Below are 24,862 nucleotides of genomic sequence, written 5' to 3'. Positions count from 1 at the left end.
CACTGGAGCATAAACAGACAATGATGGATTAGTCAGTACCTGTCCCACCCCATCAGAGAGCCACACAGGAACTAGGACACGGGGCTCACAGCAGTGGAAGACTCCTGGACCTGGCATTGGTATAGGTCAGCTTCTAGCCATATGTGTCACCAACTCTTCCAAAACAAATCTTCACCCCCAGGTACCCAGTTACCAATCGCCAACATCCCCCAGCCTCCCCCAGACCACTCAAAGTCTGTATCCCTCAAAGTGAGTCAGGGAAATGACCTGGATATGCTCTTTGCTCCAACAAGGGCACTTCATCTAGGATCTCCCAGACTTTCACAGCTGACCTGGGAGTTGGTGGTTTGAGAACAAAGGTCAAAGTTCATCAGGAGTTCAGGGTCAGTTCCTGTGTCTCCACCTGACGTCTCTAGAGGCCAGGCAGGGGTGAAGAAGCCTTGCAGAGCTGAGGTGTGAACTGGTGACCGCAGTGGGTCCCAGACCACTAGCGGCCCACCAGGTCACTGGTTCTTGGCAGAGCGCTTCTACTTCTCCCTGCCTCAAACAACCACTGTGGAAGTGACAGTCGAACAAGGTGGTGACTGGGCTTTGGACTGGACTTCCCACCGCACCCAGTGATGGTGAGGAATATAAATGAATGAGGGAAGAGAATACCCATTCACTGGATCAATCAATCAATCAATCTTATTTATTGAGCTCTTATTGTGGACAAAGCACTATAGTAAGCACTTGGGAAAGTACAATGTAACAGAGTTGGTAGACACATTCCCTGTCCAAAATGAGCTTACAGTATAGGGGGGAAACAAGGACCTGGGTTCCAATCCAGGCTCTGCCACTTGTCTGCTGTGTGACTGTCAGCCCTATGTATGACAGGGACTCTGTCCGATAATAATAATAATAATAATGATGATGGCATTTGTCCGATCTGATTATAGGGTATCTTCCCCAGTATTTGCTTCAGTGTTGGGCACATAATAAGCACTCAACAAATACACCAATTATTATTATTTTTAGGGTTCCCCAGTGACAGTATGCAGAGGTTGCTGCAGATGGCACCATGTTCTGGGAATTTGGGGGGCTGGGCTCTCCCCATTCTTCCTCATTCCCACCATCCCGTGCTTCTGCTACCTTGGCCTTGTGCTGATCTGGGGAAGGTAGGGCGGGGAAGGGGATGGAGTCTGGAATTGGGTCATCTCCTTCCTCCCCCCTGCTTGGGTTAGAGGCACTGAGGGGTGGTCAGAAGAGCTGCTGGGGGATTGGGCTTGGCTCCCCAACTCCTGCTCCCTGCAACCCAGAACTTTCCCCATCACCACCTCACCCACTGACAACTCTTGCCTCTGGAGCAGAGGGAGAGAGGATCTTTCTCTCTCTCTGTTCAGGGGAGAGATCTGACTCATGGTGGAATTGGAGTGATCTGGTTCCTCTCTCTTCCTCTTGTCCCACCCCGCTACCCTTCTAATCTCTCCTGGTAGCAAGGCAGAGGGGATAGGGCAGGAACAGGGGGAACAGTGCACCAAATTGAACATTTCCAGAACAGGGATGATGGCCCCTGCCCCTTCCCTTCCACAGCCCCGTTTCCGTCATCTAGAAGAATCCCCATAACTTCAGGGACCTCGACCCCTCCTCTACTGCCTGCCAAACTGGGGTCACCAAGGACCCAGGAGGGACACAAGCGTCCTCAAAGTGGGGAAACAGTTCCCACCTTGGGGTGCACACAAGTCCAGTATGGGTCTGTGAGAAGATCTCATATCCTTTTCTCCCATTCCCTTCTTCATCTCCCTTGCATATGAATTTGCTCCTTTTTCTCACTCCTCCCTCAGACACGCACAGCACATATGAATATATCCATAATTTATTTATAATAACGATAATAATTTTGGGATTTGCTAAGTGCTTACTATGTGCCAGACAGTGTACTAAGCGCTGGGGTGGATACAAGCAAATCAGGTTGGACACAGTCCCTGTCCCAAATGGGGTTCAAAGTCTAAATCCCCATTTTACAGATGAGGTAACTATGCATGGGAAGGTTAAGTGACTTGCCTCTTCGCTGTCTCCTCAGACCACTCACCTGCCTCCAGCAGCCCCCCAGGGTTTGGGAAGAATCTGGGGCTGGGCAGTGGGTCAGCTTCTGCCTCCTGCCTCCTCGGGTCCAGAATGAGAATGTGGAGAGCACTTCCTTTGGGGAGGGGAGGAGAAGAACCCACCCTCCCTATTCAGGGGTCGGGATGATCAGGTTCGGGAGGGCAAGTGAAGATCTTTCCCTCATCTCTTCTTCCCCCTGCTTCCTGCTCTCCCCCATGTTACCCTAACCTTCCCACCACCCCCAACTCTCATGTGCCCAAAGTCCCTGAGGGAAGCGTGAACTGGAGGCTACTGGAACAACCCAGAGACTATGGTCAATGTCAGGGGAAAGAGAGAGTCTGCCTAATTCATTGAGTTTAGGTTGTGGGGTCTTCCCCTCCTGCTCCCTTCCTGTGGGCACCCCCACCCTGTCCACACCTTCCTCTACCTGTCCTGGGGAAGGGACAGCCCTCAGGTCATTTCCTGTCACCACCACCCCCATCCAAATTGCCCTTTACATCAGGTGGCTACCCCCACCTCTCTCCAGTTTCCAGGAGAATTTCCCCAGAATTTGGCTCCCACCCTCCGAGGACAGGGTCTTCCAGACTCACCAGCCCGATTCCTCCCTGTGCTGTCACCCTCGGCAGCCCCGGCAGCAGGGCAGATGCTCTGTTATTTTATGGAGGCCAGGCTCACCTCACCAGACCTAAATTTTCTTTTGCAGGATCAGTTCCAGGACTTGACCCTGATGGGCACCACCCTCCGATAGAAAGGCGGCATTTGAACGTCTTATCGAACACTGGGCAGGACTCATCAGAGGCAGTTGGAAGAGTTACTGTGTGCCAGGCACAGTACTGAGCACTGGAGTAGATAAAAGATAATCAGGTTAGACCCAGGGCCCTAAGCGGGGCAGGGACTGTGTCCAACCTAATTAACTTGTACCTACCCCAATGCTTAGAACAGTATTTGACACATAGTAAGTGCTTAACAAATACCATTTTAAAAAAAAGGGTTCACAGTCTTAATCTCCATTTTACAGATGAGGAAACTGAACCATGGAGAAGTTAAGTGACTTGCTCAAGGTCACACAGCAGAGAAGTAGTAGAACTGGAATTAGGACTCAGGTCCTTCTGACTCCAAGGCCTAGGCTCTATCCACTAGGCCACACTATTTCTTACTATGTACCACACACTACATTAAGTGCTGAGGTCAATACAAGATCATCAGGATGGACAAAGTCCCTGTTCCACATGAGGCTCACAGTCCTGGTGGGGAGGGGAAAACACAAAACAGGGATTTCATTGATTATTTTGTGTTTGACTCTCCCACTAGACTGTACACTCTCTGAGGGCAGGGCTCATGTCTACTAATACTGTTTTAAACTCATGAGTGCTTAGTTCAGTACTCTGCACCCAGGAGGTGCTCAGTCAATACTATTGATTGATTGATTCTCAGGAATGACTCTACCCACAGCCTCATGTCCCAGGGGACAGATATGGCCCTAGTGTTTCTTTGCTCCCTGAGAACCAGAGCCCCAGCACAGAACGGGGAAACATTTCTAGATGCTGGGCTACAAAAGTAAGCAGCATGACCTAGTGGGAAGAGCCCAGGTCTGGCAGTCAGAGGACCTGGGTTCTAATTCTGGCTCCACCTCTTGTCTGCTGTGTGACTTCGGGAAAGTCACTTTACTTCTCTGTGCCTCAGTTACCTCACCTGTAAAATAAGAATTATGACTGTAAGCCCCATATGGGGCAGGGACTGGGTCCAACCCGATTAACTCGTATCTGCCTGGCACATAGTAAGTTCTTAACAGATACCATTTTTAAAAAAAACATGGCTCTTCCACCTCAAGATCATATATGTTTCTGTGCAGTCAGCAGGCTTGGCTAGAATCCCAGGGTAGAGTCGGTTCTTCACTCCCAGACTGTTCTGGGGAGGAAAAGAGAGGACAGACCATGATATTTCTCTAAGAGTCCCTCAGGGGTCTGGGACCATCTGAAGACCCATGGTTCAGATCCTCCATGACTCCCTCACCTTTTCGTGGCCCATCAAGACTCTGATCTCAAAGTTTTGGTTCCCAGGACACAGAGCTGCAGCTGAAAAAACACGGGGGTCCCAACTGAGGAGCCAGAGCTGTGACCCCGGCTGTCCACACTGGTCATCTTGCTGAAGGGCAGAAAGAGACTGTGAGTCATCTGAGAGGGGAGAGGGATGTTAGTGGGAAAGCCACTAAGCACAGGTAAACAAGAAGAATTAGGAAGCCAAGGAGAGAGGGTGATACTGAGGGAGACAGTGCGGACTGAATCAGTCTCTCTTTCCCAGAGCTAAACTTTTTAGTCATGAGGGTCAATGGCAGGAGTGAAGCTGGGTGAGGGGGCATCTTTCTCCCTTAGCTGGGGGAAGTAGCATAGCCTAATGGAAAGAGGATGGGCCAGGGTGTCAAAGGTCCTGGGTTCTAATTCCTGCCCCCACCTCTTACCTGCTGCATGACCTTGGGTAAGTCACTTTACCTCTCTGTGCTTCAATTCCCTCATCTGCAAAATAGGGATTCAATACCTGTCCTCCTTCCTGCTTAGAATGTGAGCCCCATGTGAGACTTGATTATCTTGTATCTACCCCAGTGGTTAGTACATAGTAAGCACTTAACAAATACTATAATTACTATTATCAATATTAATTTTTATTATTAATAATAATAATATTTCCTCCTCTAATCCTCACACTCCCTGGGGTTTCTGCAAAACTGGGATTTAAGAGACTAAGGCTCCCAGGAAATCTTGGACCCACATATTTCTGGGGTCCCAGAATCTCCCTTCCCAGTGGCATTTCGTATTCATCAGTCCAACAATCGCTTATATTTATTGAGCATTTATTGTATTCAGAGCACTGTATTTAGAACTTGGGAGAATATAATATAACAATGTTGGCCACACCAAGCTAGAGGGGGAGACAGACATTTATGTAAGTAAATAAATCACGGATATAGATGTAGGTGCTGTGGGATTGAGGGAGGGGTGAACAAAGGGTACAAATTCATGTGCAAGGGCAGACTGGAATGAGCCAGTCCTGAGGCTGATTTTTTTAAATGGCATTTATTAAGCGCTTACTATGTGCAAAGCACTGTTTTAAGCGCTGGACCATCTGAAACTCTGGCAGAGAGAGATACAGCCAATGAATGTTGTTGACCCTGAGGACTGTAGGCTCTATCTGCACCAGGGCTAACTCCAACTGGGGTATAATTGGTTATCTCCCCCCACTAGCCCCTTCCCGCCTATGTCTCCTGTGTTACAGATCCGGTCAACCTCTCAGCTGGTATTGCTCTGGCCACAACTGTGAAGAAGATGGTGAATTTCCCAGACTCCTTTCTGCCCAGCTGCCTCATCTCTCATTTGCTCCTCCTTCTCCTCCAGCTGCCCATTCTGGGCTCAGGTAGTTGTTTCTCTTCTCTGCTCCATGGGGTCTACTCTATGATCAAAAACAATTCCTCACAGGTTCCAAATTTGACTATTTCTCTCTGGGAAAAAAAGTATGTATGTAAATAGATAAGGAGGTTGTAAATAAGTTCATGTGTCTGCCCACTTTATTTATTTTGACTGCCCAAATTGCAAATCTTTTAATACCTGCTTCTTAATAGAGTGTAAGCCTTAGTGTCAGGAGACACGTGGCTTCATTATTCTGCATTTCCCAAATGTCTCGTACAGTGCACCACACCAAGTGGGTGTTCAATAAATGTTACTGCTGTGATGACTATAGTAATAGTCGTAATAGTAATCTACTACTATGAGAAACAGTGTTGCCTAGTGGAAAGAGCATGGGCTTGGGAGCTAGAGGCCCTGGGTTTCCATTCCCAGCTCCAGTACTTACCTGCTATATGACCTAGGGAAAGTCACTTAACTTCTCCGTGTCTCAGTTCCTTCATCATCATTGAGGGAATATTGAGTATTTATGGTGTGCAAAGCAATCAATCAATCAATCAATCAATCGTATTTATTGAGCACTTACTATGTGCAGAGCACTGTACTAAGCGCTTGGGAAGTACAAATTGTCATCACATAGAGACAGTCCCTACCCAACAGTGGGCTCACAGTCTAAAAGGGGGAGACAGAGAACAGAACCAAACATACCAACAAAATAAAATAAGTAGGATAGAAATGTACAAGTAAAATAAATAAATAAATAAATAAATAAATAGAGTAATAAATATGTACAACCATATATACATATATACAGGTGCTGTGGGGAAGGGAAGGAGGTAAGACGGGGGGATGGAGAGGGGGACGAGGGGGAGAGGAAAGAAGGGGCTCAGTCTGGGAAGGCCTCCTGGAGGAGGTGAGCTCTCAGCAGGGCCTTGAAGGGAGGAAGAGAGCTAGCTTGGCGGATGGGCAGAGGGAGGGCATTCCAGGCCCGGGGGATGACGTGGGCCAGGGGCCGATGGCGGGACAGGCGAGAGCGAGGTACAGTGAGGAGATTAGTGGTGGAGGAGCGGAGGGTGCGGGCTGGGCAGTAGAAGGAGAGAAGGGAGGTGAGGTAGGAGGGGGCGAGGTGATGGAGAGCCTTGAAGCCCAGGGTGAGGAGTTTCTGCACTCTTCTAAGTGCTCGGGAAAGTACAGTACCACAGAGTAGGTAGACATGTTCCCTGCCCATAGTGACCTTAACTCCAAAATGAGGTTTCAATACTTGTCCTTCCTCCTACGTAGACTATAAGCCCCATATGGGATCTGATCATCTGGTATCTACCCCAGTGCTTAGAACAGAGCTTGGCATAGAGTAAGTACTTAAGTACCTCAGTTATTAAGTATTACTATTAATCATTATTACTATCTTGGGGCCTTTAGGGGATGGATATAGGGCAAGGTCATGGGATCATGTCTCCCCTTTCTCCTGTGATTCCCTGTGTTAGCACCTCTCAGGTGGTCTCCCTTCATTCCAGCTCAGTTTGTTGTGATCGGACCTGCCGAGCCCATCTTGGCTCAGGTTGGGGGAGATGCTGAGTTACCCTGTCACCTGGACCCCACGATGAGCGCTGAGAACTTGGAGGTGAGGTGGATCCGATCCCAGTCCTCTGACATTGTGCATCTATACAAGAAAGGGGAAGACCAGCTTGAAAAGCAGATGGAGGAGTATCGAGGGAGGACGGAGTTGGTGAGAGACACCATCGCTACTGGGAGTGTGTCTTTGAGAATCAGCAATGTCACCATTTCTGATGATGGAGAATATCAGTGTCTTTTCATAGACGGCTCATTTCAGAATGAAACCAATCTGGAGGTGCATGTGGCAGGTCAGTAACTAATTTTACCCTGAGACTGTTAGATGGCCAGCTCTTCGTGGCAGGATTATGTCTTCTTCAATTGTATTGTTTTCTATTAGAGAAGCAGGGTGACCTAGATGAAAGAACACAGGCCTGGGACCTAGAGGACCTGGGTTCTAATCCCAGGTCCACTTCTTGGCTCCTGTGTGACCTTGGGCTAGTCACTTCACTTCTCTGGGCCTCAGTTCCCAGTATGCACAATGGGTATTCAATACCTGTTCTTCCTACTTAGACTGTGAGCCCCATTTTGGACCTGACTATTTTGTATCTTCCCCACTGCTTACTACAATCTTTGACCCATTGTAAGCACTTAGTACCACAGTTTTGTACTATTCCAAACAATTAATAAAGTAGATGCTCTGTAAGTACTAGTGATTAGTTGACTCTTCCTCCCAGTGATGAATAGATGACATATCTCTCCCTGTTTTAGGCATCATTGCAGACCATCCTGTCATTATACAGAATCCCTTTCAGCCCCAGGACAATGAAGAGCATGAGTAATGATAAGATTTATAGAGAGCTGAGAAGCAGCATGGCCTAGTTTTAATTTAAAAAATAAATGAACTTTACAGTTTATCACCTGGGAAATCTTCAAATTTTCAAGATTTGTTTTCATTGACAAATCCCAAGGATATGCTGGGACTCAACATAGCATAGTAGAAAAGTAGCTTCAAAGGCAGGGAACATGTTTTCTAATCCCAGCTCGGTCACTTGTCTCCTGTGTGACCTTGGGCAGGTCACTTAGGCAGGGCACTGCTCTGTGCCCCAGATTCCTCATCTATATAATGAAGACTCAGTGCCTGTTCTCCATCCCCATTAGACTATGAGCCCCATGTGGGACAGGGACTGTCTGACCTAATTGTATTGTTTCTACCACAGCGCTTTGTACAGTGCTTTGCACGTAGTAAGCACTTAACAAATACCATTATTAATTAATTAATATGTACGTAAGTGCTGTGAGACTGAGTGGGGTGAATACCAAGAGCTTAGAGGGTACAGATCCAAAGTTTCAGGTAATGTAGAAGGGAGAGGGAGTGTCTTTCTCTTCCACCACCAATTATGCTGGGCTTTTGCAAGCTGTATCCATCAATGGTACTATTTATTTTTTTATGGTATTTGTTACGTGCTTCCAGTGCTGAGTGCTTAATGCAGTGCTAAGTGCTTAGTACAGTGCTCTGCACACAGTAAGCGCTCAATAAATATGATTGACTGAATGAATGAATGAATGGATACCACAAAGGGCTCACAGTCTCAATCCCCATTTTACAGATAAGGAAACTGAGGTCCATAGAAGTTAAGTGACTTGTCCATAGAAATTAAGTGTCTTGCCCAAGATCACACAGCAGGCATGTGGCAGAGCCAGGATTAGAACCCAGGTCCTTCTGACTCTCAGGCCCATGCTTTATCCATGAGGTCATGCTGCTTCTCATGTACTGAGTGCTTAGTATGTTCAGAACACTGTACTAAGCATTTGGGAGAGTACAGTACAATAGAATTAGCAGACATGCTCCTTGCCCACAGTGAGCTTAAAGCCTAGAGGGGGAGACAGACATAAATACAAATAAATAATTTATAATATCCAGCAGTCCATGTCCAGTCAATGATCTACTAGAGAAAATTTTTGATCCAGACAGATCTCTCCCTTCCCAGCTGTGGGCTCAGACCCTCTCATCCACCTGGAGGGGCACGAGAAAGGCGGGATCCGGCTGGGGTGCACTTCGACCGGGTGGTACCCAGAGCCCCAAGTGCATTGGAGAGATGTCAGGAGAGAGACGATCCCATCCCTGTCCGAGTCCCGACCCCGAGCCTCAGACGGCCTGTTTGGTGTGGTGGCGACCGTGATCATCCGAGAAGGCTCTGTGGGGACCGTTTCCTGCTCTATCCGGAACCCCCGCCTCAGCCAAGAGAAGGGGACAGAGGTTTCCATAGCAGGTCAGTGTTGCTCTCAGGAATGGGGATTTCCATGGGGGAAGTCTTGGCCAGTGTAGCCCCGACCCAGGGAGGGTGGAGGGGAAGCAGACTTGCCTTGAATCCTTATGGATTCTCTAGTCACAGGAACCTGTCAAACATAGCAGGTGTGGAGTTAGGAAGAGGAAGCTGGAAATTCAAATAAAGAACGAGGCCCTTCTTGTCACCCCCAGGCCATGGATGGGGATGGGAAAATGGGAGCTGGGGACCACACCATATAGGGACCGAATAAAGAGACTATTTGGTTTCCTTCTTCCTGCAGCGGGAAGAATAATCATCTCAGGATAGGTTGGAGCAAAGACACAGGATAGACCTGAAAGCCCCTCCCAGAATCCTCTCCTTCTCCCCACAAGCTCAGGGGTTGGGGGGACTATAACCTCGCCTCCCCCCACAACCCTGGAACCATGCTTTTCACTCTTGTGTATTCCATTTCAGGTCTCTTCTTCCCAAGAACAAATCCCTGGAAGATCGCTACAATTGTGATCCTATCAATTCTGGGACTTTTCCTTGGTAATTGTGGTTTAGTATTTTGGATAAAAATATTGAGTGATCAGTATGATTTATAACAGCCAGGGAATTGTGAATTGATGGGGCGGGGGGGGGGGGGGAGAGTGAGAGAGAGAGAGAGAGAGAGAGAGGAAGAGAAAGAGGAAGAGGAGGAGGAGGAGGAGGAGGAAGAGGAGGAAGAGGAGGAGGAAGAGGAGGAGGAAGAGGAGGAGGAAGAGGAAGAGGAAGAAGAAGAAGAAGAAGAAGAAGAAGAAGAAGAAGAAATTGAAAACCACATGAACGTCCTACAGTGATCTTTGTGTTTGTTTGAAGACCCAAATCTCTCCTGTCGTTGGATGGAAAATAACTGAAATCTAAAGGTCAAATCACCAGGAAGGTACTAAGCTATTAAAGGATTGCAGTAAATTGTATGGGACACTGCCATTGAAAAGGAAATGGCTCTCTTTGAGCAAAACCTTTGTAGGAAAGAGAGACAAAAGTGAAAACAAGGACAGGCCTTCCAAACATTAAATACAGCAACATAACAAAGGACAATATAGCAAAACAACAAAGGACAGCCTTTTTGTGTACCTAGTGTGGCCAGGACTCTAGATCCCACATGTACTTTTTCAGCCATGCTATCAACAATGTGTTCTTCGAATATGAAGGACAACTCTGTGTACTGGCCAGGAATTTGCAGTGCAGGGGGTGGGGGGTGGATTTGAGAGCACTAATTAAGCTGGTGTTTCCCCCAAAGCAGTGTAAAAGCCTTGTAATAATAATTTTTAGTAACCATGTTTTTGTTAAATACTTACTATGTGTCAAGCACTCTACTAAGCGGTAGGGTAGATACAAATTAATTCTCTCATTCAATCATTCAGTCGTATTTATTAAGTGCTTACTGTGTTCAGAGCACTATACTAAGCTCTTGGGAAAGTACAATAGCACAATAAACAGTGACATTCCCTGCCCAAAATGACTTCACAGTCCAGACAGGGGCATGGGGAGGAGACAGACATCAATACAAATGAATAAAATTACAGATATATATATGAGTGCTGTGGGGCTGGCCAGGGAGAGCAAAGGGAGCCAGTTAGGGTGACACAGAAGGCAGTGGGAGGTGAGGAAAAAGTGGGGCTTAATCTGGGAAGGCCTCTTGGAGATGTGCCTTCAATAAGACTTTGAAGTGGGGTAGAGTGACTGTCTGTCAGACTTGAGGAGGGAGGATGTACTGGTCCAGAGGCAGGATGCAGGCCAGGGATCGACAGTGACATAGGTGAGATGGAGGCGCAGCGAGAAGGTTAGCACTAGAGGAGCAAAGTGTATGGGCTGAGTTGTAGAAGGAGAGAAGCAAGGTGAGGTAGAAAAGGGAAGGTGATGAGGTGCTTTAAAGCCAATGCTGAGGAGTTTTTGTTTGGCACAGAGGTGGATGAACAACCACTGGAGATTTTTGAGGAGGGGGGTAACGTGTCCTGAACATTTTTGTAAGAAGATGATTGTTTATTACTTCTAATTTCTATGCCTGTTCATTGTTACATTGTACTCTCCCAAGAGCTAAGTACAGTGCTTTGCACACAGGAAGTGCTCAGTAAATACGGTTGAATGAATGAAGGAATGAATGCTTCCTGTGGTTGTGAATAACCAAGTGCCCGCAAAGTCCTCTTGCGTTCACTAATGCTATTTTGCTCTCCCAAGCACTCAATACAGTGCTCTGCACACAGTAAGCACCCAATAAATGCTATGGGTCAATTGGCTGTCTGACCTTAACTCTAAGCACCAAGACCCCTAGAACTGGACATCACGTGGAAAGATGGTGTTTCAAGAACAAGATGACTCCAGCTGCAGCACTTAGTACAATACTTGGCACCTAGTAAGTGCTTACCAAATCAATCAATCAATGGTATTTATTAAGTGCTTACTATGTTCAGAGAGCTGTTATAAGCACTTGGGAAGAGTACAATACAAGAGAAGTAGCTGACACGTCCCTTGCCCATAATGAGCTGCTCTCCTACTACAATCCAGTCTTCACACTTTGCTCCTCTAATGCAAGGTTTTTCACTGTACCTCAGTCACATCTATCTCACCGCCGACCTCTCACCCACGTCCTGCCTTTGGCCTAGAATGCCCTCCCTCCTCATATCTGACAGACAATTTAATCCCCACTGCTTCAAAGCCCTATTGAAGGCACATCTCCTCCAAGAGGCCTTTCCTAAGTCCTCCTTTTCTCTTCTCCCACTTCCTTCTGCATCACCCTTACTCCCTTTATTCATCTCCCCTCCCAGCCCCATAGAACTTATGTCCATATTTGTAATATGTCTATTAATATTAATGTCTGTCTCCCCCTCCAAACTGCTCGCTGTGGGCAGGGAATGTGTCTGCTTATTGTTATATTGTACTCTCATTCATTCAATCGTTTTTACTGCACTTAGTACAGTGCTGTACACACAGTAAGTGCTCAATAAATACAATTGAATGAATGAATTTATTGAGCACTTAATCTGTGCAGAGAGTTTATTGAGGGAGAGTATAATTGTTAAGTACAATGTTTTGCATATGATTAATATGATTGAATGAATGAACGAATGAGCTTACCACATTTAAAAAATATCCCACCACGCAAGTTTTAACATAAGACAGGGCAACAGAGCCTCTCAAAGACTCTGTACAGGGCCACTCTGAACTCCCTGTTCCTCAGACTGTAGATGACAGGATTGAGGAGAGGCGTCACAACCGTGTAGGTGACGGACACCAGGGTGTCGCGTCCAGAGGAGTCTCTGGCTCCAGGCCTCAGGTAGATGAAGGAGGCGCAGGCATAGTGGATGGTAACCACGATGAGGTGGGAGGCACAAGTGGAGAAGGGCTTGACTCTCCCTCCAGATGAAGGGATTCGCAAGATGGCAGCAACAATGCATGCATAGGAGGCCACGATCAGGAAGAGCGGGATGACCAAGACCAGGGCACAGAGGGCCAGGATGACCCCCTGCCGTGGGGAGCCAGGAGGCAAGGTTACCCTCAGGACAGGTGGGATATCACAAAAGAAGTGTTGGAGGTGGCCAGAAGAGGGAACGGAGGATCCGAAGATGAGGGAGGTGACCACCAAGGAGACTGCAGAGCCACAGAAGGAGGCGGCCACCACCAAGGCCATGCAGACTCCCCTGGTCATCAGCCCCATGTAGCTGAGGGGCCTGCAAATGGCCACATAGCGGTCGAAGCCCATGGCAGCCAGGAGGAAGGAGTGGGAGCAGCCCAGGAAGAGAAAACAGCCCATCTGGAAGGCACAGGCAGTGATGGTGATGGCCCGGTGCCGGGCCAGCAGGTCGACCAGAGCCTTGGGGATGATGACCAAAGTGTATAGGGTTTCGGAGCAGGAGAGTATGCCCAGGAAGAAGTACATCGGCACATGGAGGTGACGGTCCAGTACGATGGTGGTCACAATCACCGCATTGGCCCCCAAGGTGACCAGGTAGAGCAACAGGAACAGACCAAAGAGGGGTCGCTGACTACCCCCGAGATGGGAGAAGCCGAGGAGGATGAACTCGCTCATGGTGGTGTGGTTTTCTCTGAACATGGGGGCCACCTCTGTGGCTGACGTTAAGGAAGCTAGTGATGGGAAAGAGAGGGAGAGAGGGAGAAGAAGCAGCATGGTCTAGTGGATACAGCTCGGGCCTGGTAGTCAGAAGGCCCAGGATTCTAATCCCGGATCTGCCACTTGTCTGCTGGGGGAAATAATAATAATTGTGGTATTTGTTAAGTGCTCGCTATGTGCCAGGAACGGTTCTTAGTACTGGGGTAAATACAAGATAAATGGGTTGGACACAATTCTTGTCCCACATGGAGCTCACAGTTTTAATCCCTCGTTTTTTCTGATGAAGGAACTGAGGTCTGGAAAAGAGAAGAGACTTGCCCAAGGTTACACAGCAGACAAGTGGCAGAGCTAGGATTAGAACCCAGGTCCTCTGACTCCCAGGTCTGGGTTCTATCCACTAAGCTATGCTGCTTCTCCAAGTGACCAAATGACCTTGGGGAAGTCATTTTACTTCTCTGGGCCTCAGTCACCTCAACAGTAAAATTGGGATAAAGACTGTGAGTCCCACGTGAGGCATGGACTGTGTCCAGCCTAACTGTTTTGTATCTATGCCAGCACTTAGTAAAATGCCTGGCACAGAGTAATTGCTTAAAAATGCCATTAAAAAGACAGGATGGAAAGAGGGAAGGGTAGAGATGGAGATGGATGTGGGAGGAGAGAAGGGGTGAAAGAAAGGGAAGGAAAGGAGGGAAAGAGAAATAAACAAAATGAAAAGGGAGAAAAGGGAAGGAGAGAGGGATGTAAGAGAGAAAAAGGGCAGAGAGTGGGAGGGGAAGGGATGGAGATGGAGGGAGAGAAAGAGGGGAACAAATAAAATAAAATTGGGAGAAAAGAGAGGGAGAGAGGGATGTAAGGGAGGGGCAGGAGTGGGAGGTAAAGGGAAGGGAAGAGAAAGAGTGAGTGGGAGAAAAAAGGAAATAAAAAAAGGCGAAAGGAAAACAAAGGGAGGAAGTCTTATTAAGGATTCCTTCTGCTCAGCATGAAGATTCTTGAATACCTTCAACCATTTTCCTTCTGTAAATCCTCTCCCAGAGCCAAAGGGGTGGCTATTTTTCCTCTCTCTATTTCAGGAAACCTGTTGGTCAAAATTCAATATGCAGTGAGCCCTCAGTTCACCCACAAATTAACCACATCCCTCCATCCCAAAACACCCTTGGTGTTTCTGAAAAATCAATCCATGGAGATCTGTAGTCAAGTTGGACAAACTCATCCCACCAATATGCTAAGCAGAGCAAGGTGGATGGTATAGGGGTCAATGTGGGGCCAGAAAGGTTGGAAATGGGAATGATAGACAATTATGGGAAATGACAATGAAACAGAATCCTAATCTCTCCTCTCATGGATCGGTCTGCTACGTATGGTAACTATGCCTTGGTTCATGATTGGCGTTGGGAAATTAATGGTGACGAGACCCAGCAGAAGGCTAAGCCGGGTTTGTGGGAAGGTACAACTCCAATCTGACAATCGTGTGTCTCCAAGGTCAGTCAGTCAGTTGTATTTATTGAGCACTAACTGTGTGCAGAACACTGTACTAAGAGCTTGTAAGAATACAGCATAATAATAAAGAGACACATTCCCTCCTCACAACAACATTACCCTCTAGAAGATTCAGTTGCCTTTGAACCAGATGGACCATTCAATCTATAAATCCATTAATTTATTTATTTAGCGCTCCTTAGTGCAGAGCACTGTACTAAACCCATGGTCTAATATCCATGGAGTGCAAGTTATATGGCACACTCACTCTATTATTATTATGTTATTTGTTAAATACTTATGTGCCAAGCACTGGTTTTTTCAAAGGTATTTGTTAAGCTCTTACTATGTGCCAGGCAAATTTATCAGGTTGAACAGTCTGGGTCCCACATGGGGCTCACATTCTAAGTACCAGTCCTCCCTCCTACTTGGGCAGTGAACCCCTAATGGGACTTGATTATCTTATATCTACTCCAGTGCTTACGAGAGTTGACACATTGTAAGCGCTTGTCATACCACAATCATTGTTGTTGTTAGTATTGTCAATCGGTATTTATTGAGAGAAACAGCGTGGCCCAGTGGAAAGAGCACGGGCTTTGGAGTCAGAGGTCATGGGTTCTAATCCCGGCTCTGCCGATTATCAGCTGTGCGGCTTTGGGCAAGTCACTTAACTTCTCTGGGCCTCAGTTCCCTCATCTGTAAAATGGGGATTAAGACTGTGAGCCCCACGTGGGACAACCTGATCACCTTGTAACCTCCCCAGCACTTAGAACAGTGCTTTGAACATAGTAAGCGCTTAATAAATGCCATTATTATTATTATTATCAAGTAAGAGGGAGAACGGGAGAACTGAGGCACAGGGAAGTTAAGCCACTTGCCCATGGTCACATAGCAAGCATTTGGCCGAACCGACGTTAGAACCCAGGTCTTTGGACGCCTAGGTCTGTATTCTTTCCACTAGACATTGCTGCTTCTCCTGGTGATATGTATCCCTTGTCCAAAGTTCTGAGAGTCTTCCAGTGGGCATGGAACATGTCTACCAACTCTGTTGCATTGTGCTTTCCCAAGCCCTTGGTACAGTGCTCTGCACGTAGTAAGTGCTGAATAAATACTTTATTTATTGCATTATTGAAGGGAAAAACATTGGGAAGCTGTGTGACCAAGTGGAAAGGTCACGGGCCTGGGAGTCAGAGGAACTGGGTTCTAATCCCAGTTCTGACACTTGTCTGCTGTGTGACCTTGGGCAAATCACTTCACTTCTCTGTGACTCACTTTCCACCTATGTAAAATGGAGATTCAGTGCCTGTTCCCCATCCTTCTTAGCATGTGAGCCCCATGTGGGACAGGGATTGTGTTCAATTTGATGAACTTGCAACTGTCCTACTGTTTAGAAGAGTGTATGACACATAGTAAAGCACTTAACAAATACCATTAGTTGACCAGAAAGGGAGAACTCAAACAACACATACAAAAGCATAACACATTTTAAACACAAAATTGTCACTTTGCCTTAGAGAAATCCTAGTTACCTAAATCCAACTGCTAATCCTCATCCTCATAGCAAGATCAGGACCGGAGTTTAACGATGTGAGAAGCAGCCCAGGCCGGGAGGTGGGATCCCCATATCCCTGACTTCTTTCTCCTCCAATTTGTGCTTTATTACCAGACACACTGTGGACAAGATGGTCATCTCCAGTGGCCAGCTGGGGGGCCACAGTTCAGATTCTGAACATGCCACTTTTCACACTTCCCACTTCTGGACAGACTTTAAGAAGAACACGGACAGATTTCAGTTGTGTGGACAGAGGGGTTGGGGAGCTGTGGCATGCAGCAGGATCTGGTGGACTCCAGACCCCTTCTCTGACACCTCCGCATTTCCAATGGAGCAAAGGGGAGGCAGATTTTAGCAGGGCAGGTGACAGAGGATGGGGTTCCCAAGGGACTTCATTAAAAGGAGAGAGGGGCTTCTCTCATCTGGGGGAACTGGGACTGGTCCCATGGAGACTTTTCTGAGGCTCCAATTAGAAGTTCATGGTAAAGCTGAAGGAGAGTCACACATCTTCCCCAGCGGGCACTGTTATCAACCCTAGGGCCAGCTCTGGGCTCCAATGAGGCAGGATGAACTGTTTCCCTGGTTAGGGCCCATCTCCCTCCTCCCTTCCCTGGTTCGTGTCCTTCCCGAGCTGCCTCCCCACTCCTTTTTGCCAGGTGGTGCCTTTCCCTTCCTCCCTAACTCCTTCATAACACCTCTCCTCCACCAAAAAGTCTTCCCAGATTGAACACAGATTCCAGCAGGATCTCCTCCTCCTCTCCTCCTCTTTCCAGGCATATCTCTGGAAATTATTTCTGCCATTTTGCCATCTGGGGTCTTACATAATTGTAATTTTAGTTTTAATGAGGGCAGTTATTAAGCACAGTAGATGTTTCAAGCACCATGATAAGATAGATAGATAATCATATTGGACAGACTCCCACCCCAGATAGGGCTCACAGTTTAAGGGGGAAGGAGAGGCAGTATCTTATGCCGACTTTACAGGTGATGGAACTGAGGCCTAAAAGAGTTTAAGTGAAGATTAATTCCTATTCCAGACTGTAAATTCCCCTCTAGACAGTAAGCTCATTGTGGGAAGGGAACTACTTTACCAACTCTGTTATACTGAACTCTCCCAAGTGATTAATAAAGTGCTCTGCACACAGTAAGCGCTCAAAAAAATGATTGATTGAGTGATAATCTCTCATACTTAGTGAGTCTAATGTGGACAGGGTCTATGTCCAACTTGATTATCTACTCCAGCATTTAGTACAGTGCTGGGCACACAGTAAGCACTTAACAATTACGGTTTTTTGTTACTATTATTATTGTTAACAGAATTGTTATTATTGGGTAGATGGTAACAACAGTAATAAGAATAATCATCATCATCATCAATCGTATTTATTGAGCGCTTACTATGTGCAGAGCACTGTACTAAGCGCTTGGGAAGTACAAATTGGCAACATATAGAGACAGTCCCTACCCAACAGTGGGCTCACAGTCTAAAAGGGGGGAGACAGAGAACAAAACCAAACATACTAACAAAATAAAATAAATAGAATAGATATGTACAAATAAAATAAATAAATAAATAAATAGAGTAAAAAAATATGTACAAACATATATACATATATACAGGTGCTGTGGGGAAGGGAAGGAGGTAAGATGCGGGGGATGGAGAGGGGGACGAGGGGGAGAGGAAGGAAGGGGCTCAGTGTGGGAAGGTCTCCTGGAGGAGGTGAGCTCTCAGCAGGGCCTTGAAGGGAGGAAGAGAGCTAGCTTGGCGGATGGGCAGAGGGAGGGCATTATAATTGCTATGCGCCAGACACTGTACTAAGTATTGGGGCAACTACCCCGAGTGGAAAATAACTGGGTCCAGCCAGATAAACCTATAAAAATCTACACTGAGGAATAGCTTTTTGACCCCACTTTGATCGGGCTTTCCTTGATTCCTGCGGCTGCCAGATAGGGATTTAGATAACTCTAGGTGGTAGACCTGCTCTATTCATGCCGGTCTTTTAAGTGTTAGCATATTAGATAAGCAAGGTGAGCCTGGACATTAGGCTGTATTGTCATGAATGAATTTTTGATGCGTACTGTTATTTTTCCTTGTTTTCAGTACTTGTTGTGATCGCTTGCTATAATAATAATAATTATGTTATTTGTTAAGTGGTTACTATGTGCCAAGCACTGTACTAAGCACTGGGGTGGATTAAGCAAACCAGGTTGGACACAGACCCTGTCCCACTTGGGGCTCACAGTCTCAATCCCCATTTTACAGATGAGAGAGAGAACTGAGGCCCAGAGATGTGAAGTAACTTGCCTAAGGTCACACAGCAGACAAGTGGCAGAGCCAGGATTAGAACTAATGACCTTCTAACTCCCAGGCCCATGTTCTATCCACTACTCCATGCTGCTTCCCATAATGTAAATATATATATTAATCCTACACATATTCCTATTTATAACTTTCTTATTTTTTTTAACCTACTTAATTTCCTGCTGCCTGCCTCTAAGGAGGGGTTGCCTTAGATCCAAGGATTACCATACCTCCGGACAATAATAATAATGATGGTATTTGTTAAGTGCTTACTATGTGCCAAGCACTGTTCTAAGCACTGGGATAAGTAAAAGGTAATCAGGTTACCTAGATACCTACCTAGGTGCCTTGTACCTAGAGAAGCAGCATGGCTCAATGGAAGGAGCACAGGCTTGAGAGTCAGAGATCATTGGTTCAAATCCCAGCTCTGCCAATTGTCAGCTGTGTGACTTTGGGCAAGTCATCATCATCATCATCATCAATCGTATTTATTGAGCACTTACTATGTGCAGAGCACTGTACTAAGCGCTTGGGAAGTACAAATTGGCAACACATAGAGACAGTCCCTACCCAACAGTGGGCTCACAGTCTAAAAAGGGGAGACAGAAAGCAAAACCAAACATACCAACAAAATAAAATAAATAAGATAGATATGCACAAGTAAAATAAATAAATAAATAAATAGAGTAATAAATATGTACAACCATATATACATATATACAGGTGCTGTGGGGAAGGGAAGGAGGTAAGATGGGGGGATGGAGAGGGGGACGAGGGGGAGAGGAAGGAAGGGGTGAGAGTCTGGGAAGGCCTCCTGGAGGAGGTGAGCTCTCAGCAGGACCTTGAAGGGAGGAAGGGAGCTAGCTTGGCGGATGGGCAGAGGGAGGGCATTCCAGGCCCGGGGGATGATGTGGGCCGGGGGTCGATGGCGGGACAGGCGAGAACGAGGTACGGTGAGGAGATTAGCGGCGGAGGAGCGGAGGGTGCGGGCTGGGCTGTAGAAGGAGAGAAGGGAGGTGAGGTAGGAGGGGGCGAGGTGATGGACAGCCTTGAAGCCGAGGGTGAGGAGTTTCTGCCTGATGCGCAGATTGATTGGTAGCCATTGGAGGTTTTTGAGGAGGGGAGTAATATGCCCAGAGCATTTCTGGACAAAGATAATCCGGGCAGCAGCATGAAGTATGGATTGAAGTGGAGAGAGACACGAGGATGGGAGATCAGAGAGAAGGCTGGTGCAGTAGTCCAGACGGGATAGGATGAGAGCTTGAATGAGCAGGGTAGCGGTATGGATGGAGAGGAAAGGGCGGATCTTGACAATGTTGCGGAGCTGAGACCAGCAGGTTTTGGTGACGGCTTGGATGTGAGGGGTGAATGAGAGAGCGGAGTCGAGGATGACACCAAGGTTGCGGGCTTGTGAGACGGGTATGATGGTAGTGCCGTCAACAGAGATGGGAAAGTCAGGGAGAGGGCAAGGTTTGGGAGGGAAGACAAGGAGTTCAGTCTTCGACATGTTGAGCTTTAGGTGGCGGGCAGACATCCAGATGGAGATGTCCTGAAGGCTGGAGGAGATGCGAGCCTGGAGAGAGGGGGAGAGAGCAGGGGCAGAAATGTAGATCTGGGTGTCATCAGCGTAGAGATGATAGTTGAAGCCATGGGAGCGAATGAGGTCACCAAGGGAGTGCGTGTAGATTGAGAACAGAAGGGGACCAAACACTGAACCTTGGGGAACCCCCACAGTAAGGAGCCTGCAAAAGAGACTGAGAAAGAACGACCGGAGAGATAAGAGGAGAACCAGGAGAGGACGGAGTCTGTGAAGCCAAGGTCAGATAGCGTGTTGAGGAGAAGGGGGTGGTCCACAGTGTCAAAGGCAGCTGAGAGGTCGAGGAGGATTAGGACAGAGTATGAGCCGTTGGATTTGGCAAGCACTTAACTTCTCTGTGCCTCAGTTCCCTCATCTGTAAAATGGGAATGAAGACTGTGAGCCCCACGTGGGACAATCTGATGATGATAATGATGACATTTGTTAAGCACTTACTTAAAAGGAGACTGAACTCCTTGTCTTCCCTCCCAAACCTTGCCCTCTCCCTGACTTTTCCATCTCTGTTGCTGGCACTACCATCCTTCCCGTCTCACAAGCCCGCAACCTTGGTGTCATCCTCGACTCTGCTCTCTCATTCACCCCTCACATCCAAGCTGTCACCAAAACCTGCTGGTCTCAGCTCTGCAACATTGCCAAGATCCGCCCTTTCCTCTCCATCCATACCGCTACCCTGCTCATTCAAGTTCTCATCCTATCCCGCCTGGACTACTGCATCAGCCTTTTCTCAGATCTCCCATCCTCATGTCTCTCCCCACTTCAATCCATACTTCATGCTGCTGCCCAGATTATCTTTGTCCAGAAACGCTCTGGGCATATTACTCCTCTCCTCAAAAATCTCCAGTGGCTACCAATCAATCTGCGCATCAGGCAGAAACTCCTCACCCTGGGCTTCAAGGCTGTCCATCACCTCACCCCATCCTACCTCACCTCCCTTCTCTCCTTCTACAGCCCACTCCGCACCCTCTGCTCCTCTGCTGCTAATCTCCTCACCGTACCTCGTTCTCGCCTGTCCCGCCATCGACCCCTGGCCCACGTCATCCCCCGGGCCTGGAATGCCCTCCCTCTGCCCATCTGCCAAGCTAGCTCTCTTCCTCCCTTCAAGGCCCTACTGAGAGCTCACCTCCTCCAGGAGACCATCCCAGACTGAGCCCCCTTCCTTCCTCTCCCCCTCGTCCCCCTCTCCATCCCCCCCATCTTACCTCCTTCCCTTCCCCACAGCACCTGTATATATGTATATATGTTTGTACATATTTATTACTCTATTTATTTATGTATTTATTTATTTTACTTGTACATATCTATTCTATTTATTTTATTTTGTTAGTATGTTTGGTTTTGTTCTCCGTCTCCCCCTTTTAGACTGTGAGGCTGCTGTTGGGTAGGGACTGTCTCTATATGTTGCCAACTTGTACTTCCCAAGCGCTTAGTACAGTGCTCTGCACACAGTAAGCGCTCAATAAATATGATTGATGATGATGATGATGATGATGTGCAAAGCACTGTTCTAAGCGCTGGGGAGAATACAAGGTGACCAATGGTCCCACGTGGGGCTCACAGTCTTCATCCCCATTTTACAGCTGAGGCAACTGAGGCACAAAGAAGTTGTGACTTGTCCAAACTCACACAGCTGACAAGTGGCAGAGTCAGAATTAGAACCCATGACCTCTGACTCCCAAACCCATGCTCTTTCCACTAAACCATCCATAAATGATCTTCCCACGCGTCCGGAGCAGGTGAGGTCAGGACTCCAGGGTCCAGGACCGCTGCTGAGGTGGAAAGGGGATCCCCTCTCTAATACCCCCTGCCCCTCACCCCCACCCCGTGATGCCCCCCGCTGATGCCCCGGTGGGACAAAGTTTGGCATGGGTGCTAGGCTTGCAGGGAAGGAAGGTTAGCATGGTCCCCTTTTGGTGCGACTCTGTTGTAGGGTACACTCCCGACCGCTTAGCGCAGTGCTGTACATGTAGTAAGAGCTCAATAAATGTCACCGTGTAATTGATGGATCCGGGGTGCTGCTTTAGGGGCTGGGAGAGAAATGTGCGCTTGTTGGGTCTGGGGAGAGAGAGGGGTGATCGCAAATCTGGGAGACGAAATGAAAGTGAAGGCGAATGCTGTTGAGAGGGCATAATTTGATCTCAGTTTCTCCCCCTCTTTTCTTATAAAAGTGATACTTTTTTTTCTTTACTAAATTGATGAACAGCAAATAGGCTCACAACAGTTTGTGGATTTTCCTCATTTGAGAAATCCAGCAATTGGGCGATTCACTTACCTAGTTAAACCTAAGCAGAACGCTCTGTGCTGATTGCTAGCCTCTCTCAGACAACCAGGAGAACTGTATGTGATGGAGTGAAACTTAAGAAGCCAGTTTTTACCATGATGCCATGGTTAATTCTGTAGGCAGAAATCCTCTTTGTTAAGCAAATCGTGGGATAGTGAGCACTGAACGCCTCTGAGTTATTATCGGCGGCATTGTCAAGCCACGTTTAAATCTCAGGTGTGGAAAGAGTTTCTGAGCATGGCTAGCTGCGTTCACATACACAGGAATTAATATTAGGAGCATGGCCTTTTCGTATAAAGAACACATTTACATGTGAAGCAGGTAATGCTGAATCTACAGCCAAATTGCACAGACTCGGTACTATTTCTCCCATTTACTTTGAAATTTTCCAAAACCACTTATTTTTGTTATGCCTGGAGTGCATCATCAGAAATCAATTACTAGAAATGTTGGGTTTGTATGCGTGAACCCTGCTTGTAAAAGAAGGTGGAGCTGGGCTTTTCTTTTGTATGTAAATATTTCTTTAGATGTTGACTTGATAGGTGGAGCTTAAGTTTATCGGTGGGAATGAATAGCAGGATGGGGACATTTTTTGATCTTGTTAAACTTAGTGACTTCAGACTTTTCATTCAATCAATCATCCATTGGTGCAGATCCTGTTCACCTAGGGTGCAATTCAAATTCATTTTTGAGCTTAATTCTTTTTCGAAAACAAGTCTGTGCGAGAGCAAATGAGGTACCAGAGCTTTGTAATTAAGTACAAATTCTTTACCAAGCCCCTGCCCCTCCCCCTGGAGTGTTTGTTTGTTTGCTTGTTTGTTTTTTACACTGGTATGTACAATTCACAGGATATTTGTTACTCATTAACTGGGTGGAGGTTATCTGTCTACAAGACTTTCTTCAAACAATGAAATTCTCCAATGCCCTGCTATGGGGCAAGGAAGATTCAGATGCTGGTGGTATAAAATATTTCTTTCTGCATCAGATACTTAAAAGACATCTATAAGACTGTTATTGAGACTTTTTCCTCTTGGCTGGGTCATCACAACACTATGTTAAGAAATATTTGGACAGTGTTAACAGCCATTGGAAAACGTTTAGTACCTATTTACTATTCTTTTTATTTTGTCAATGATGTGCATATAGCTTTAATTCTATTTGTTCTGACGATTTTGACACCTGTCTACATGTTTTGTTTTGTTGTCTGTCTCCCCCTTCTAGACTGTGAGCCCGTTGTTGGGTAGGGACCATCTCTATATATTGCCGACTTGTACTTCCCAAGCACTTAGCTCAGTGCTCTGTACACAGTAAGCGCTCGGTAAATACGATTGAATGAATGAATGTGGCCACAGCTTGGAGTGAAGGGTGCAGTTTGTTAAACAAATTGTCAAGTAAAGGGTGTCGTTTGCACCTTGTTAAGCAACTTCATAAATAGGATGCCCTTCAAAGTATATCGCTTCCTGTTATCACAACCAGCCCATTCTGAATAACTATTGACACTGAAGACCACTCTGAATAACTGTTGACTCTGCTAAGGCCCCACATGAGACACCTTCTAAGACAAGAACACGAAGGAACTGCGGTTGGTAGATTAGGACAAGGATGCAGAAGCTCGTTGTGACGTGAACAAACACAGTATAAACACTGGCGGGGGCGGGGGGGTGGGGGGGCGGAGAAAACTCTTGTCGCTGCTGCTCAGTGCTATCCGAAAGGATGCTAACTTTTCCACTGTACTTCAAACTCGTCTATCTCACCATCGACCTTTCGCCCAAGTTCTGCCTCTGGCCTAGAATGCCCTCCTTCCACATATCCCACAGACAATTTACTCTCCCCTGCTTCAAAGCCTTATTGAAGGCCCATCTCCTCCAATAGCCTTCCTTGACTAAGCCCTCCTTTCCTCTTCTCCCACTCCCTTCTGCGTCACCCTGAACTTGCTCCCTTTATTCATTCTCCCTCTCAGCCCCACAGAACTTATGTCCATATTTGTAGTACGTTTATTAATATTAACGTCTGTCTCCTCCTCTAGACTGCTCGTTGTGAGCAGGGAATGTGTCTGTTTATTGTTATATTGTGCTCTCATTCATTCAGTCATATTTATTGAATGCTTACTGTGTACGGAGGTGTACTAAGCGCTTGGGAGAGTACAATACAAGTGCCCAGTACAGAATAGCACTCAATAAATTCGATTGAATGAATGAAAGAGTTTACCACAATTAAAAAATATCCTACCCCAAAAGTTTTAAAG

General features: G+C 46.9%; 2 protein-coding genes across 2 annotated transcripts; one reads left to right on the top strand and one right to left on the bottom strand.

Moving 5' to 3' along the window:
- Positions 1-3,626: 3,626 nt before the first annotated feature.
- LOC119946867 (butyrophilin subfamily 1 member A1-like) lies at positions 3,627-9,906 on the top strand. Its single transcript, XM_038768346.1, has 5 exons — positions 3,627-3,642; positions 5,356-5,493; positions 6,995-7,342; positions 9,023-9,304; positions 9,776-9,906. Exons 1-5 carry the CDS (start codon positions 3,627-3,629, stop codon positions 9,904-9,906), a joined length of 915 nt encoding a protein of 304 aa, XP_038624274.1.
- A 2,543-nt stretch (positions 9,907-12,449) lies between these two features.
- Positions 12,450-13,394, bottom strand: LOC119946979 (olfactory receptor 10K2-like). The gene has a single exon (XM_038768458.1). The coding sequence runs from the start codon at positions 13,392-13,394 to the stop codon at positions 12,450-12,452; it is 945 nt and encodes a 314-aa protein (XP_038624386.1).
- Between the last annotated feature and the right edge of the window lie 11,468 nt (positions 13,395-24,862).

This window comes from Tachyglossus aculeatus, chromosome Y4 (genome assembly GCF_015852505.1).
Source record: "Tachyglossus aculeatus isolate mTacAcu1 chromosome Y4, mTacAcu1.pri, whole genome shotgun sequence".
In the NCBI taxonomy this organism is placed as follows: Eukaryota; Metazoa; Chordata; class Mammalia; order Monotremata; family Tachyglossidae; genus Tachyglossus; species Tachyglossus aculeatus.
This window is presented reverse-complemented; position numbering and strand designations above follow the sequence as displayed.